General features: G+C 45.6%; 1 protein-coding gene across 3 annotated transcripts in view; it reads right to left on the bottom strand.

Annotated features, from left to right (window-relative positions):
* Positions 1–17335, bottom strand: part of Usp4 (ubiquitin specific peptidase 4) — a 40281-nt gene that overhangs the window by 4170 nt on the left and 18776 nt on the right. For all 3 annotated transcript variants that reach the window (XM_005074932.4, XM_021229984.2, XM_021229985.2), the window contains 12 exons: positions 16569–16686; positions 15568–15741; positions 12498–12656; positions 11272–11496; positions 9785–9868; positions 9147–9241; positions 7585–7776; positions 6799–6887; positions 4390–4614; positions 1973–2043; positions 1491–1609; positions 948–1097 (listed from right to left, as the gene is read on the bottom strand). In XM_005074932.4, coding sequence (XP_005074989.1) covers positions 948–1097; positions 1491–1609; positions 1973–2043; positions 4390–4614; positions 6799–6887; positions 7585–7776; positions 9147–9241; positions 9785–9868; positions 11272–11496; positions 12498–12656; positions 15568–15741; positions 16569–16686 — 1701 coding nt within the window. The remainder of the gene's footprint in view (positions 1–947; positions 1098–1490; positions 1610–1972; positions 2044–4389; positions 4615–6798; positions 6888–7584; positions 7777–9146; positions 9242–9784; positions 9869–11271; positions 11497–12497; positions 12657–15567; positions 15742–16568; positions 16687–17335) is intronic.

The raw sequence follows: 17335 nt of genomic DNA, 5'->3' as shown, positions 1-17335 counted from the left end.
ATTATTTTTTTAAAGATTTATTTATTTATTATGTATACAATGTTCTGTCTGAATATATTCCTGCACACCAGAAGAGGGCACCAAATCTCATTACAAATGGTTGTGAGCCACCATGTGGTTGCTGGGAACTGAACTCAGGACCTCTGGAAGAGCAGCCAATGTCTTAACCTCTGCGCCATCTCTCCAGCCTGTTATGATTATTATTGTGTATGTGTATGATCACAGGTATGGAGGTCTGAGGACACAGGAGCTGGTTCTCTCCTACCATGGACTCTAGGACTTAGCGATCAAATTGAGGTCATTAGGCTTGTGTGGCAAGTGCTTTTACTAGGTGAGCTGTCTCACTGGCCCACTTTTAATTTTTCAAAAATATAGAAAAGGTCAAAGAAAGGTCAGGCAGTGGTGGGCTTAATCCCAGCCAGCACTCAGGAGGCAGAGGCAGGTGGAGCTCTAAATTCAAGGCCATCCTGGTCTAAGAGGGAGTTTCAGGACAAAGAAACCCTGTTTCAAAAACAAAACAAACAAAAAAGGTGACAGAATTTTTAACTACCAGGACAGCCTTGAATTTGCACTCAATGATTCTCCTGCTTTAGCCAAGGATCACAAGCATGTACAACCACAGCCACCCGGTGACCAATTCCCTTAAGCAGGTGACTCTGGCCGCCACTGCTCTGTGACTGAGCAGCACTGGGTCTGTGCTGCCTGCCCTGGCTGAGGCCAGGTTTCCTGACACCAGGGATGGAGCAGCAAAGTCGGCACAGGCAGGAAGACCAGCAGTGACAGAGACAGCTTGCAGGACAGTTCTATCAGAGATATTTCCCACTACTGGGGGGAGGAAGGACTGCTCCTCAAGGCAACCTCCCAGATCCAAGTAATACACAACCTAACTCAAACAGCCTCTCGCCTGACCAGCACATGGGTCCCCAGGTGCAGCTGCAGACACCCACCTGACTGGGAACTCCACAACTGTGTCCAGTTTATCTCTCCAGTATCTGTTATAGGAGAAGCGTTTGAGATGAACCACCAGGATCTTGGGCAAAGACCATAGGTCAAACTTCTTTGTTGCTTGTTGGTGCTTCTTACAGGTGGGACAGTACCTGAGGAGAAAAGACGAAGGCAGCAGGAAGCCACCAGTACATATGTGGGGACACAGTTACTCTGTCACAAGAGCTACTTTCAGGACGGACTCAACCCTAGTTGGAAGATTTTATTTAATTTCATGTACATTGGTGTTTTGTCTGCATGAGCGTGTTGGATCTCCTGGAACTGCAGTTACAAACAGTTGTGAGCTGTCATGTGGGTCCTGGGAACTGAAGTTCTTGAGAAAAAGGCAAGAGCCTTTTTTAGTCCAGAAAACATAGTCCACACAAACAGAAATGTATTATAGGCCTGGCTATGCAATAGGTGTTCTGTGCATACAGATGGTTCCAAGAAACCTCAGCCCCTATGGTCCTTGGACTCCCCCCTGCTCAGAGCATGGGAGTGCGTACCAGGGGTCATGCTCTCCAAGGGTCTCCATGGTGGTGAAGAGCTCAATGCACTCTCTCAGGGCTACTGCAGTCTTCTTCTTCTTCTGAGGCTGTGACATGCTCACATGCTTCTCACAGGCCTGTAAGAAATAAGTGCTGAGGCACTCACCACGCAATGGTGGCGCAGTGGTGGAACACCTTTAATCCCAGCACTCAGGAGGCAGAGGCAGGAGGAAATCATTGAGTTCAAGGACAGCCAGAAGGACACAGAGAAAGTCTGTCTCAAGAAAAAGAAGAAGAAAACAGCCACAGGGGCTCTCTGCCTGGAACACACTATACTTTCTGGAGCCTTTGAATACAAAATGACAAAGTCTTGGGCACTTTTCATTTCATGTCCTAAGAAAAACTTGTTAAACTGTTGTCCAATCAGTGAGAGGACTGTTAATATATTTCCAGATCAGAAACCAGTGCAGAGCACTGACCACAAAACCCAAATGACCTACCTCAGATTCTTGCTGATCATAGTAAAGGCTTCGGGTCTCACTGTCCCAGTCAATGGCCAGTGTGGATCGAGCTGTGGAGGGGACCACAGTGTCACTCATTATTGAATGACCAGAAACAAGAGAGGCTCTCCAAGTGACCAGAGTGAGAAGGGCCAAACTTAGGCAGTTCTACACCTGCTCACCCATCACCAGCCATAGAGGAGAGCAATACTAGGCCTTGGGGCAGCCATTCTGAACCCCAACCTCCCAAACCTTTTGACAAAGACTTCCTTAGTGCTACAGATGAACTCCAGTACCCAGCCTTATGACAAGATGTACGCAGAGTCAAGCAGGAATAACGGGGAACAAACTTATCCTCTTGCCTGGACCATCAGAAAATCTGACACAACAGATAAAGTAACTGTTTTCTGGACAGACACCAGGCAAAACAAAGACCCTTGTAAGACAGAAAATAAAACAACCCCATACTATTCCAGCTCACTCCTGGCAAGCACTCCAGGGCACTGAATGCTGGAGAAAAACAGCAAGGGAGACTAAATTAAGGAAGCAAAGCCAAAATTAAGGACAGGGTGTGGTGGTCTACACTTGTCATCACAGCTTTAGAAAGCAGAAGCAGATCAGGAGCTCAAGAGTATCCTCAGCTACAGAGTGAGTTCAAGACCAGTTAGTGTGGCTACATAAGACCCTGTTCTCAGAGTACAAAAGGGACAGGCAGTGGTGCACACCTTTAGTTCCAGCACACTGGAGGCAGAGACAGGTGGATCTGAGTTCAAGGCCAGCCTGGTCTACAGAGTTCCAAGACAGGCACAGAGAAACATCATACACAGAGAAATCGTGTGTGTGTGGGGGGGAGACGGCATAAGACTACAATTTACTACTAGCCCTGACCTTTTATGTACATGCCTCTGAGTTCAATGTCTAGAACTAAATAACTGAAAAATGTAAAAAGTTGGAGGCTGGAGAGATGGCTTAACAGCTGAGAGCATTGTCTCCTCTCCCAGAAGACCCAGCACCCAATAGCAGCTCTTGATTATCTGAAATTCCAGTCCCAGGGAATCTGATTTGCTCTTCTGGCCTCTGCAGGCACACACATGGTGCTGACACACATATAGGTAAAAGACTTATTCACATAAAAAATAAAAAGCTGAAAGGGATAGGTCAGGTTAGGAAGCTGGCTCAGTGACTAAGATCATTTACTGCTCTTGTAGAACACTGGAGTTCATTCAGTTCCCACACCCAACTGGGAGGCTGATAACTTCTTGCAGCTCTAGTTCCTCTGCAGGCACTACACACATGTACATACACATACATGCAGGAAAACAGCCAAACACATGATAAACGTTTAAAATTAAAATGAAGGGAGGGAGGGAGGGAAAAAGGAAGGTGAAGGACTGATAGTTAACTAATAGTTTCTTCCTCCCTAATGAAAAGCGGTATGAAGACATCATGATAATGTCTACTTCCAAGGGATGCCTCTTCCTAATCAGATGCTGTCATGATTACAAAGCTCCATGTAACTGATATACAAATCTATAACTACCCTCAAGTTGCATCATATTTGATTAAGTATTTTTAAGGGGACAAAGAGAATAATGAACTAATTTTTATGAGTGACACAAGCCTACAGAAAAGCTCCTAATATGACTACAGGAAGTATCACTGAGCCGGAGGAACGTTGTTACAGAGCTTCTGAGGTCATCAAGGATTAAAGTGGAAGTGAGACACAGTGGTGTGTGCCTGAAATCTAAGGACTCATGAGGCAGAGACAGAGGATAAGCAGTTCAAAGCCAGCATGTAAGTCTGAGGCCTACAGAGACCTACAAGAGACTATCTCTTGGGGCTAGAGAGATGGCATCTGTTGCTCTTATAGAGGACCCAAGTTCAGGTCCTAGCATCCACTCAGTGGCTGATTCACAACTATAATTTTAGATGTAGGGGATCTAATGCCCTCTTCCAATCTCCATGGGCACCAGGCACACACATGGTGTACAGACATACATGTAGGTAAAACATCAATCATATACATAAAAATAATCAAGAGAGTGGTGGCACACTCCTTTAATTCCAGCACTTGGGAGGCAGAAGAAGGTGGATCTGTGAGTTTGAGGCCAGCCTGGTCTACAACTCGAGTTCCAGGACAGCCAGGACTACACAGAGAAACCTATCACAAAAAATAAACAAATTTGTTTTTAGAGAGTGAGAGAGTACTTGTCTCACACCCGCCACCCCCGCTACCAAAGGAGTAAGGGGAGACCTCTGAAGGACAAAGGGTGTGTGTCCTCAGTCACTCTCTAAGGACTCATTGTCTAGAACCACATAAAGACAGTTAATACCTGATGGAGTGCGTATCAGGTAATGTGACTTTCAAGTAGATCCCAGTGTCCCAAGTCTAGCTGAATGTCAGAGAAAGCACTTACAGTTGAGTTTGAGTAGTTTCCCGTCAGTTGCAAGAGAATTGATATCAGCAGTTCCATAGGAGTTTACGAGACTGAAGGTGAAAAGCCTCCTGGGTCCTGACCGGCCTTTCACCTTCTGGGTGGTCTCACTAAGGTCACCTCCCTGCTCGTCCTCTCCACTGCCTTCTGTTTCTGAAAGCTGCTCTTTGCCCTCCTCTTGATGATCCATTTCTTCTTCGTCATCTCCTGATGCACACGAAAAACAATCTGCATAAGTGCCACATTTCAAAGCTAACATTTTAGTTAGCTGGTTATGGTGATGTCTATCTATAACCCAGCACTCAGGAAGCTGAGGCAGGATAGTGAGTTCAAGGCTAGCCATAAACACACAGCAAGTTTGAGGCTGGCCTGGGCTATGAGAGACCCTGTTTCAAAACAACAAAACTAGCTGGGCGGTGGTGGTGCATGCCTTTAATCCCAGCACTCGGGAAGCTGAGGCAGGCGGATCTCTGTGAGTTTGAGACTGAGCCTGGTCTACTGAGCGAGTTCCAGGATAGGCTCCAAAACAATACAGAGAAACCCTGTCTTGAAAAAAAAACAAAACAAAAACAAAAACCCACAAATAAACAATAAAATACTTATTTAATACTTAAGTGTGTTATTATTTTCTTCCAATTTTGTTGTTTATGTTAAAGTGCATTTTTCCTTATACATCTCTATCGTATTAGGTATTTATTTAATGTGTGCTAGTAGTTCATGATGAGGAAGCAGAGACCCAGAGAATTTAAATGAGTCTTTTGGAAGTAATTCCTTTTGCCCTCATCATTAGGTTCACAGACAAACACACTAACATGAAACACTCAATAAAACAATTTTTCAAGACACAAAATGTAAAAGTCAGATTTAAAATCCTGCAATCCCAGGGCTTGGGAGAGAGGAGGAGGAGGACTGGGAACTAAACGCAAGCACAGGCTACACAGTGAGTTCTAGCCCAGTCTGGGTGACAGTGAGACAAAAAGAGGGTGGTCTAGACTGGTCAGCAGATACAGGCCTTTGCGGCATGAACTTGGTAATCTGAGTTTGTGCCTCAAAACCTGAGCAAGGGGCTGGAGAGATGGCTTGGCGGTTAAGAGCACTGACTGTTCTTCCAGAGAACCCTGGTTCAATTTCCGGCAACCACATGGTGGCTCACAACCACCTTGAATGAGATCTGGCGCCCTCTGCTGGCATGCAGGCAGACTGTATACACAATAAATAAAAACAAAACAAAACAAAACAACAAAAAACCTTTAAGAAAATTTAAAAAAACAAAGCCTGAACAATGGTGGATGGAACATCCATATGTGCCCGCACACTTACCATGCACACTTACCATGCACACTTACCACGCACACTTACCACGCACACATACCATGCACACTTACCATGCACACTTACCATGCACACTTACCACGCACACATACCACGCACACTTACCATGCACACTTACCATGCACACTTACCACGCACACATACCATGCACACTTACCATGCACACATAGGCACAAGAGTAAGGAATAAACTAAAGAGCTCGAGGGCATTTATGGGTTTACAGGAGGCATAAAGGCACATGATCACCTAAGCCTCCAAAAGAAGAACAGCAACTACACCGCAGGACAGGCATGCTCTGTGGTAAAGATGACTCATCAGCACCTGACCACAGGGATGCCGTGGGGCTTTGTAATGAACCCACTGTACTGTTTTTCCAACACTGACTTCCTTCTTTCCTAGAACCTAAAGCCAGTCACTGCCACAGCTTCCTAGGAAGACAGAAATGCCCAAGATAGCCAGCCTCAACATTCTGATTAGCTAGCCAGGACATCTGTCATCTTTGGGCACTAAGGGCTCACCAGCCATGCAGGGTGGTTTGCACAGGTATATGCTACGTAAGTTCCAACTAGGCTATGCTAACAATGAGAATTAAATTCTGATTCTGGAGGTCTGGGAGGTAGCACAGTGGACAGTGATTGTGTGAGGCTCTAGCCTTGATCCCTAGCACTACAAAACCAAATAATTTTTTTGTTTGTTTTTGTTTTTTAAGACAGGGTTTCCTTGTGTAGCCCTGATTGTCTTGGAACTCTCTCTGTAGATCAGGCTGGCCTGGAACTCACAGAGATCCACCTGCCTCTGCCTTCCAAGTGCTGGGATAAAAGGCTTACTAGTCACAACCATAGGACAACCTTAGCCTTGTTACCCAAACCCTCTAGGCTCAGTGTGTCTGAGATGAAGCCTAATGTGTATGAGCAGGGATCTAAGAGGAGTCTACAAAGTACAACGGTTAATGATGATGCCTGAGAGACCCTGCCCTCTACCAGCCCAACTCAAATTCTTCCAAGAAAAGGGAAACTGAGAACAATGTGGTCACCGCAGTCTCACAGCAGGAATGCTCACCTTCATAGCTGCCCCTGGAGCCATTGCAGGCCCCAGGCTCCAAGGGTGAGCTGAGAAACTCATCAGGCAAAGGCTGTTTAATATAGCGGCTTAAAAAAACAGAAGACTGTTAGTATTAACTTTTAACTCTTTCTCCACTATGCAGCTATGAAGCAGTACATAATTTACATATTCAGTTACTAACAAACATAATGTATGGCTCAAGAAATTAAGATGCACCTCAGAGGTCACATGTTAACTTCATAAATCCATAAAGATACCAAGAAATTAAGATGCACCTAAGAGATCACATGTTAACTTCATAAATCCATAAAGATACCAAGAAAGGCCAGTTTCAGGATTTCTGGGAATGTCATGTGCATTGTTTCATTTTATTGGAAACAAGGTTTCATACATGCCAGGATGGCCTCAAATTTGCTACATATTTAAGAATAACCTTGACTCCTTATCCACCTGCCTCCACACCTCAAGTGCTAAGCTTACAGCTTACAGGTGTGCACTGTACCCATGCCTGGTTTACGGAGTGGTGGAGAGTGAACCCAGGCTTTGTGCACGCCAGGCAAGCACTCTTCCAACTGAATGCCATCCAAGTACTTGATATGATTCTAGGAACCGGAGGTCCTTATATGCGCCGGATATTCCATCCCCCCTGACCCTCCCAGGGGCTGGCACAAGTCCATTTTCACAGGAGTGAGTACACGGGACCAACAGAGATACTGCAAAGCACGAGAGTTGTGGATGGACCCATTAATCTCAGAAAAAAACAAACTGCACTGTGGCACCAACCTGATACGATCACAAACAGCCCGATACAAAGACTCAAGGGTCAGCTTGTGCTTAGGGACAGAAACGAGAAGTGGCTGTCCATACAGCACGGCCCCAGAAGAGGTACTTGATGGCCTGGACTTCTTCTCTCTGAAGTAGACTGGAAGAGTGATACATTCCGAGCCGTCCATGGAAGTGTTGCAGACCTCATACCTACATGAGCCACAGAAGAGGGAACCTTTAGCAGTAGGGCCCCATCAGCAAAAGAGATATAAGCAGCAAGGCGGCGAGGACTGTGCTTATAAAGAACAAAGCACCTTTAGCAGAAGGGAGATGAGCCACTTCCACAGTGATTACAGATTGATCACTGTCAACCCATGTGAATCTACAAAGCCCAGACTCTGGACTAACGCCCAAAAGACTTAAACTGCAGGCTGGTCTCTGGAACTCATCCACTAACTTCCCCTTTTCTCACCAAAAAGTTGAACTTTTAAAAATTAATCAATTTCCAGTCTCTGTCATTCTCCCTCCTTTCATTTCCTAGGCAAGTTTCAAATTTACTATGTAACTGAGGAGGACCTTAAAACTTCTAATTCTTCCAACTCCACCCTCCGAGTGCTGGGATTACAAACATACCTGGTTTACTTGGTGATAAGGATCAAACCCAGTACTTTGTGTATACCAGGCAAACACTCTACCAACTGAGCTGTTTGTTTTTGAGAGGGTCTTGTTACGTTGCCCAGACTGTCCTAGACCTCCTATGTAGCCCGGGCTGGTCTTGAACTCACAGAAACGTTTCTGCCTGAATCTCCCAAATGTTGGGATTATAGAAATTACCACAGGCCAGTAGTAAAGTTCCCTTGAACAAGTGCTTGGCTGGAGCTGCCACAGAATTTAAGTCCATTGCAACCTCTGTACCCAGGAAGACGACACATACTGTTTCCCAAGAGTGTACAAAGGAGCACTTTGTATCGTCTTCATGGTGATAAGCAAGCTGAAGCTCAGAGATTTGCACAAGTTCTGAGATTGCCTCAACTGCCAACATCTACTCTTCTCTGAGATGGGAACTGTGGCCCTGACACCTGCTTCAGGATCAGAGACCACAGCAGAGCCCAAATCCCTCTACACCCCAGCCCTTTGTCTGATTTGGTCTCTGACACAGCTGTGACTTTGGGGGTGGGGGTGAGAAAGGGTTTCTCCGTATAGCCTTAGCTGTCCTGGAACTCACCAGGTAGACCAGGCTGGCCTCAAACCTAGAGATCCTGCTTGCTGGGATTAAAGGTGTGTGCTGACAGCACCTGGCATAGCTATGATTCTTACTGACCAAGGAGGCTCTGAGAGCAGAACCACTGAATTAGTTCTTTAAGAAACAAACTACTGACCAAAGCTATGTTTGTGCAAGGCTCTGTGGGACCAAAGGGTTCTTAGTACTGACAGATACTCAGTTTCCTGAACGTACATTTCCCTTGGCCAGGCACGAGGACAGATGCACGTGAACAATGATGTCAGACTGGGAACACAAACAATGCAAAGCCTCTACAGCGATCCTTCCAGTGATCTATCAGAAACTGCTAAGTACTTACACAAAAATGTCATCTCGAGGCATGATGTGGCTTAAACCTTCATCCATTTGGAAAATTTTGTGGAACCGGTGATTATATACATCTGTGACCACCATCTAAGAATCAAGAGTAAGTACATAAAAATGACAGGATGGCTCTCAGAGCTCCTACTCACTGACTAAAACCCAGAAACAAAGGGCGAAAGTGGCCCGTGTAGTGTTGCCTGCAGAGAACCACCATGTGAGTGGCCGGCCCCAAGGCTAAGGACCTGACAGCAGCACTGGCATGCTGGCAACATCTGCCCTCCAGTGGTAGGAATGGTGAGAAGCCAGTGCTGGTAGAGAAGGTCATTGTCTGGAACCCTAGTGGCTTCTCAGAGCTGCTCTCCACACCCCGCACAGCACACGATGGAAGCAGAGCCCTACTCTTGTCCCTCTGACAATGGGCAGCATCATTGAAATGGAGAAAAAATGGTGTTTCCCTGTGCTCGAAGGGATCATGATCAAGGTCAGGAGCCATGAGGAATCAAGACATATCAATGATCACATCTGTGCTGTCCAATAACAACCTTCCAAAAGTGGCTAAAAGTTGGAAAGTAAACTCCAAGGGGCCATAAAGTGACTTAGCCATGTTAAGGGTCACTGAAGACTTCTACTTACATTTTCTGCAGCAATGCCAGACAACTTAGCCAGTGCTTCACACAGGTCAGAAATGGCCCCCATCAGTGGCACAGTTACACGGTACTGCAAAGGAGAAACAGGCAAGGTGACAGGAGTACTCCAAGAGACAGGAAATGACCTGGGAGAAGCACACATCATGGGGACATGAGGACCCTTCTAGAGGCAGCCTATGTCCCAGATGAGTCAAGCAGATGGCTGACAGAGCCAAAGCTTTGATGTCAGCAAAGCTTCAACATTCAGGCAGCCACCTCTTTCCCTCCCAAACGTTTTTTTGATTTATACTTTACTTTTTGGATTAGGTCACTATTTCCCCCCATCCACCCCCCCAAGACAGGGTTTCTCTGGATTTGTAGACCAGATTGGCCTCGAACTCAGACATTCCCTTGCCTCTGCCTCCTGAGTGCTGGGATTAAAGACATGCGGCCCCCACCCCTTACTTCCTTTAAATAATTGTTCAAAGCACAGAAATTACCTTTGAGCCGGGCATTGGTGGCACATGCCTTTAATCCCAGCACTCATGAGGCAGAGGCAGGTGGATCTCTGTGAGTTCGAGACCAGCCTGGTCCACAGATTGAGTTCCAGGACAGCCTCCAAAGCAATACAGAGAGAAACCCTGTCTCAAATGCCCCGCTCCCCCCCAAAAAAGAAATTACCTTTGATACTATGTATTACCTTTCTTTCTTTTCCTTTTTGAGACAGAGCCTCACTGTGTACCCCTGGCTAGCCTGAAATTCATTATGCAGACCAAGATGGTTTCAATTTGACAGAGATCTTTTCTAACTGCCTCTGTTTCCCTTGAATGTCAGGAAGAAATGCGTATGCCATCACACCCAGCAGATATCGCCTTTGTTTAAAAGGGGGAGGGGGTGGGCAGTGAGGGCGCATACCTTTAATCCCAGCACTTGGGAGGCATAGGCAGGTGGATCTCTGTGAGTTTGAGGCCAGCCTGGTCTACAGAGTGAGTTCCAGAACAGGCTCCAAAGCTGCACAGAGAAACTCTGTCTTGAAAAAACAAAAACAAAACAACAATAACAAAAGAAAAACAAAGAAGAAATTTTCGAAAAGGTTCAGAAGACTAAGTAATAAATAACAGTTTGATCCACCAGCAAAAGCGAAGAGCCACTGACCTTATCTGATTGAAGGACAAACTTAAGGAAACTCTACTGCATGCTCCCAACATTCAAGGACCCTTTAGCAGGTAAACCAGGTTGTTACAATTGCACGAATGGAACACAATGAGAAAGTGACAGAAAAGTCCTAAGGACCTTTACAACAGGTCCTCAATAATGAATGAGAGACCTTACACAAAGATCTGACAGAGGTCAAGGGTGCACACACAGACTAAATCCAAGGGGACCCAGGCACAGTCAGTTAGGGGCTGGAGTTTTCCATGCAGGACTAAAAGCAGTCCTATCAGGGATAGAGTCTGCTCAGCAAGCAGTGAAGGAGGGTGAGTACTCTGTTACCTGGATAGGTCTGCACTGCGGGTCAGCAGGGACCAGAAAGACCTCCATAACTCGATCCTTCTTCAAAGGCAGTGGGAGGGTTAGATAGCAAAACGGGTCAAAAGTCACAGAAACTTTAGCACATTCTGGGCAAACCAAAGTAGACTTGAAAAGGCCATGGAAAGTATCCACAATCACAGAATCATTCCTCAGCCTGTGGTTTTCCCAGGCTTCCTTTGCTACCACCTGGATAAAAGAAGAAGGGTTAAGTAGGAAATTCTCAACATCTGTCCTCTGCACCCAGAATGCTTCATAACAAACACTGAGATGGACTAAAGGTAGACCATGAACTGAACTGTCAAAGTTTTTAGTGTACCAACCTCCCACCACAGACCAGCTCTATACCCACAACCATATTTACTAAGATGTCAACAGAGAACACTGTAATCACACATATCCATCTGGGGATAGGCCAAACCTTTTGTGTTTTCAATGATCTAAAGGCCTGTAGGAGAGATTTTGTTTTTGTTTTTCGAGACAGGGTGTCTCTGTAGCTTTGGAGCCTATCTTGGAACTACCTCTGTAGACCTCAAACTCACAGAGGCCCACCTGCCTCTGCCTCCCAAGTCCTGGGTTTAAAGGCATGGGCCACTACCTCCCAGCTCTAAAATGAGACTATTTTAATAATCAAGGAGAGAAGAGTCTGGTTTAGTACTCTGGAGACAAAAGACTCAAAATTTGCAGACCATACTTGGTTATAGTATAATGCCAGCCCAGGCTACATGAGATTCAGCACTTGGAGTGAGGTTGGAGGTTTTATCACCAGTACCACAGCACCACAAATAAACACCCTGGCTGAATTGGAAAGGGCAGCAACAATGCTGAGAGCGCACTGTCAACACTTTAAAGCTTTTAGAGCTCTTCAAGTTACTGGCTTGCCAATGCAATACTAAACTAGCTAACCTGAAGAAACCCACAAGGAAGTGCGTTAGGAGTAGCTCAGGGTTGGGGATGTAGCTCGGTGGTAGAGTGCCTGCCTAGTATTCAAAATGCCCTGGAGCACGGGGGAAAGAAAGGAAAAGGGGACTACAGTTGGCTCTTTTCTGACTAGGAATCATCACTGTCATGAGTAATACTGAGAGGCAACCAGGGCCCTTGCACTAACCCCAACACCTGAAGACTGTTCCCATGCTGCCAATAGAAGGAAGTCTCTTTGGAACACTGTGCAGACAGCTTCAATATCATACCGCATCTGGTCGCCCGTTGGCATCCTTTGGTTCCAGGTAGGGCTTCTTCTTTACTCGGTTCAGGTCTTCGTGCAATCCGTCTAGAATAAAGGCTAACAGCTCCTGAGAGTCTTGTTGTTGGTAGCCAGAAAACTGAGGGGCGAAACGTCCCACTTGGGTCTACAACAGAAGCAACTATGTCAGGAGGTATAATAAAGGATCAGTGGGGACTGGAGAGATGGCTCCGAGGTTAAGAGCACTGATTGCTCTTCCAAAGGTCCTGAGTTCAATTCCCAGCAACCACATGATGGCTCACAACCATCCATAATGAGATCTGGTGCCCTCTTCTGGCTTGTACAGATACATACAGACAGAACACTGTATACATAATAAATAAATCTTTAAAAAAAAGAGAGAGAGAATCAGTGGAGAAGGAAAACTAAGCAAGTCAAGTAGAGGGGCAGTGGACACAACCCTGCTCTACAGTCAACTGGAATGTAAGAAACCTCACCTGAGGCCAATGGACCCAGAAAGACATTTCAGATCAGAAAGTCTAGAAAAACACAGGCCTGACATGAGGCTGTTACCCTGACAGGGGTAGGGAAGGCACTCTCTGTTGACATTTCCAAGTCCTGATGATCCCTCACAATGTCCTTTTGTGGTTCAGTGTTAAATTGTAAAACTAAAGTGATTATCCATCAAATAGAGGAGTCACACACAGAACAGTCCTCACATCCCTAGCTCTGTCAGTACTGATCTTTCCAGCAACCCTTGAATCACGGTTCCCAGGCAGCAGCAGTACCACCTAGCACTTACCAAAAACAAACTCCAGGGATAGGCCCATAATCCTGTAATAAGCCTTCCCAGAGACTATGATGAAGCCTAAAATTGGACAAGCTCTATTCTACATGCGTTGTCTAATACTTTAGCCACTAATGGAGAGGTTATTCAAATGCAAGGAAGTTGGAAATAAAGAGGAGCTAGGATATAGCTCAACTGTACTCACTTAGCTTGAAAAAAGCCCTGGGTTAAATTCCTACCACCAATGAAAAACTGAGATTCTTTTTTAAAATTATTACTTTATGTGTATGGATGTTTTGCCTGTATATTTTTTTATGTGTGCTGTGTGCCTATGTGGTACCCATGGAGCCAGAAGGTGGCTTTGGATCCCCTGGAACTAGAGTTACAAAATGGTAGGTGCTAGGAATCAAATCTGGATCCTCTAAAAGAGTAATAAGTTCTCTTACCTGCTAAGCCATCTCTTCAGCCCCCCAAACTCAGATTCTTGGTCACACTAACCACATTAGAAGCGTTTAACAGACAGGGCTAAGGGCTACTACCAGACAGTGTAGGCACCAACTACGTCCATCAGCAAAGTGAGGAACAGTCCAAAATGCTGTTTGCAAATTATTCACACAGGAATGAACCAGTGTGCTGCCATCCAATTCTAGTGTTTTTATGATTTAGTATAGAAACAGTAATTTACTTGCATTTCTCAGGGATTAATATGACCAAGAAGATGAAAGACAGTTATTTGGGGCTGGAGAGATGGCTCAGTGGTTAGTAGAGCACTGCTGCTCTTCCAGAGGTCCTGGGTTCAATTCCCAGCACCCACATGGTGGCTCAGAGACATTTATAGTGGGATGTGATGGCCTCTTCTGGCATAAAGGTGTACGTGCAGACTGAGTGTGCATATACATAAAATAAATTAAGCTGAGAGGGAGAGAGGCAAAGGAAGAGAGTCTTCAATATTAACCAACTAATTGAGACTTCCTCACTGAGGGAAAAAAATCTGAAAAAGAACTGCCTTTCTGCTGGGCGTTGGTGGCGCATGCTTTTAATCCCAGCACTCCCCCAGCACTCAGGAGGCAGAGGCAGAGGACTCTCTGTGAGCTTGAGACCAGCCTGGTCTATAGAGTGAGTTCTGGGACAGGCTCCAAAATTACAAAGAGGCAGGCAGATCTCTTGAGTTCAAGACCAGCTTGGTCTACAAAGAGTTCCAGTACAGCCCAGGTTGGTACTCAGAGAAACCCTGTCTCAAACAAACAACCCCCCAGCACTGAGTGAGACAGGCCTAGTGGCACATATCTTTAAAGGCAACTGGATTAGGAGTTTGAGGATATCCCAGGGAGACCCTACCCTGTCTCAAAAAACTGAAAAAAATTCAAAACCAATACCACAGTTCTGAATGACAGAAAAGAAGGCTCCGATGACACAAACTTTGAGTCTTAGATTCCACTTTTTTGTTTGTTTTATCTGAGACAGGGTTTCTCTGTATAGCCCAGGCCATCCTGGAACTCACTCTGTAGACCAGGCTAGCCTCTACTCAAAGATCTGCCTGCCTCTGTCTGTCAAGTGATGGGATTAAAGGGGTGTGCCATGATGGTCTCTGTAAATTTGAGGCCAGCCTGGCCTGCAGAGCAAATTCCAGGACAGTCAAGGCTACACAAAGAAATCCTGTCTTGAAAAAAATAAAAACAAACAAACGAAAAAGAGACAAGGGAAGCCAGGCGTTGGTGGCGCACGCCTTTAATCCCAGCACTCGGGAGGCAGAGGCAGGCGGATCTCTGTGAGTTCGAGGCCAGCCTGGTCTACAGAGCGAGTTCCAGGACAGCCTTCAAAGCCACAGAGAAACCCTGTCTCGAAAAAAAACAAAAAAAACAAAAAAAACAAAACAAAAAAAAGGGACAAGGGAGTCAGGAGGTGGTGGCACATACCTTTAATCCCAGAACTGGGGAAACGGAGGCAGGTGGATTTCTGTGCGTTCAATCAAGGCCAGACTGAGCTACAAATTGAGTTCTAGGACAGCTAGGGCTGTTTTGTTACACAGAGAAATCCTGTCTCCAAAAGCCAAAAAAGAAAAAAGAAAAAAAAAGTGAGGAAATCTAACAAGCCAGCTCAGCAGATAAAGATGCTTGCCACCAGACCAGGCCATCTGAGTTTGATTCTCAGGATCTATGTGGTAGAAGAAACAATTCCTACAAGTTGTCCTCTAATCTCTACACTTATGCTATGGTACAAACATGTGTGCACACATAATGTAAAAACAATCTTTTCTTTTGAGGAAGAAAGGTAATGTATCTGAACCTACTTTGAACATTCGAGGTGCCACATGAGTGTCCCTTCCAGACCACATCTGCTTAATGAGCTCTGCATAGGCCTCTGCAATCTCTCCTTTCATCCCCAGAGGGTTGTCTCGGTTGATTTCGGCCTCATACTCATCTTTGAGGAAGTACTCAGTCAGCGGAGCAGTGTTGCTCAGGCACTGAAACAGAACAAAATCAAAGCTCACAACCCTGCCACACAGCACCAACAGAAAGACAGAAAGACAAACCAAGTTCTTCTAACACTCTTAGACCAGGTTAATTTCAAACTCTTGACAATCCACTGCCACAGCCTTCCAAGTGCTGCGTTTGCAGTATACAGAGCCATACCAGAATTCTGCATTTAGAACCCTCCTAGACGTTCTATTTGCTTTTTCCCATGTCTAACTTTAATCTCTACCCTTTCTTCATCATAAACCATTATCATGAAAAAACTATGATAGCTTTAAGTAAATTCCTAAATCTTTCCAGCAAATTATCAAAATTGAGAGTGCTCTTAGGAAACCATGAACTTTCAGTTAGCTTCAAAACTAAGGGCAATCTTTTTTTTTTTTCCCCTGAGAGAGGGTTTCTTTGTATTGTCCTCAAACTCATAGAGATTCACCTGCCTCTGCCTCCTAAGTGCTGGGATTAAAGGTGTGTGCCACCACTGCCTGGCAACTGAGGGCATTCTTTTTTTTTTTTTTTTTTTTTTGGTTTTTCGAGACAGGGTTTCTCTGTATTGTTTTGGAGCCTGTCCTGGAACTCGCTCTGTAGACCAGGCTGGCCTCGAACTCACAGAGACCCGCCTGCCTCTGCCTCAACCAACTAAGCAAACAACAGTGTTAGGACTACAAACACTGATGAAGTCATTCTGAACAAGCTAGGAGGAGGCATCCTGGCAGAGATTCTAAAAGGAGGTGAACTGAGGTGATCTAAGAGAAGGCCCACTCTTCACTTAACTAACTCTCACCCACGGTTTTACTCATCTGGCAACTCTCCCCTCTACCTGCAAAGCAGAGTTCATGAAGCAGGTGTTCCCCAGGTTTCCAAGTCCACAAAGGCCAGGCTGTATATGAGGCGATGGGGGCTCCTGGCAATTATACGAAGCAGAGAAGCCAGATCCACTGAAAAACACAATCCACATCAGCAATAAAAGCAAGTGCTGGACATATGCCCTTCAATGGCCTTTGGAGCTCTGCCTGGCTGTAGTCTCAGTATGTAACTACTCCCTCCCTGCTGTGGTCCTCCAGGCCTCCCCGCCTTTACTTGGCATGTCAGCAGGCATTAAGTACAGGGAGAAATGCTATTTGAATTTTCTTTTAGATTTCTGTGATTAATTTTATATCATTCTAGAAGGCTATTCAATGATCTCAGGAAAGAATATTTTTGGTACCAAGATCAAGATCAAGAGCTTCCAAGTGCCACCATTCACTGGGCCACCCTAGGCCTTGACTGTTCCCAGTGTCACTCTCTTCCACTCTGCCTGTGCTTTGGGGCATATGTTCCTAACACGCGTGGAGAAAGGAACACAGCTGCTAGGAGATGAAACAGGGTTCTGCCAGAACGGAGAACTGTCCCTTTTTAGCTGCCATTTGACCAGCCCACCCCTTCACAAATGTTGTGATCGCCCTACACCAGCCACCCTGCCCTCAAGATTATCATGGCTTAGACTGGAGAAAATCCCAGACAGCAAAAGGACAATACCGCAAGTCAGAGCTAGGAGGCATGCTCTACTACAGGCAGGAAATGGAGTGACAAACCACATGCAGCGCG

Source organism: Mesocricetus auratus, unplaced genomic scaffold (assembly GCF_017639785.1).
Source record: "Mesocricetus auratus isolate SY011 unplaced genomic scaffold, BCM_Maur_2.0 Super-Scaffold_100691, whole genome shotgun sequence".
Classification (NCBI taxonomy): domain Eukaryota; kingdom Metazoa; phylum Chordata; class Mammalia; order Rodentia; family Cricetidae; genus Mesocricetus; species Mesocricetus auratus.
This window is presented reverse-complemented; position numbering and strand designations above follow the sequence as displayed.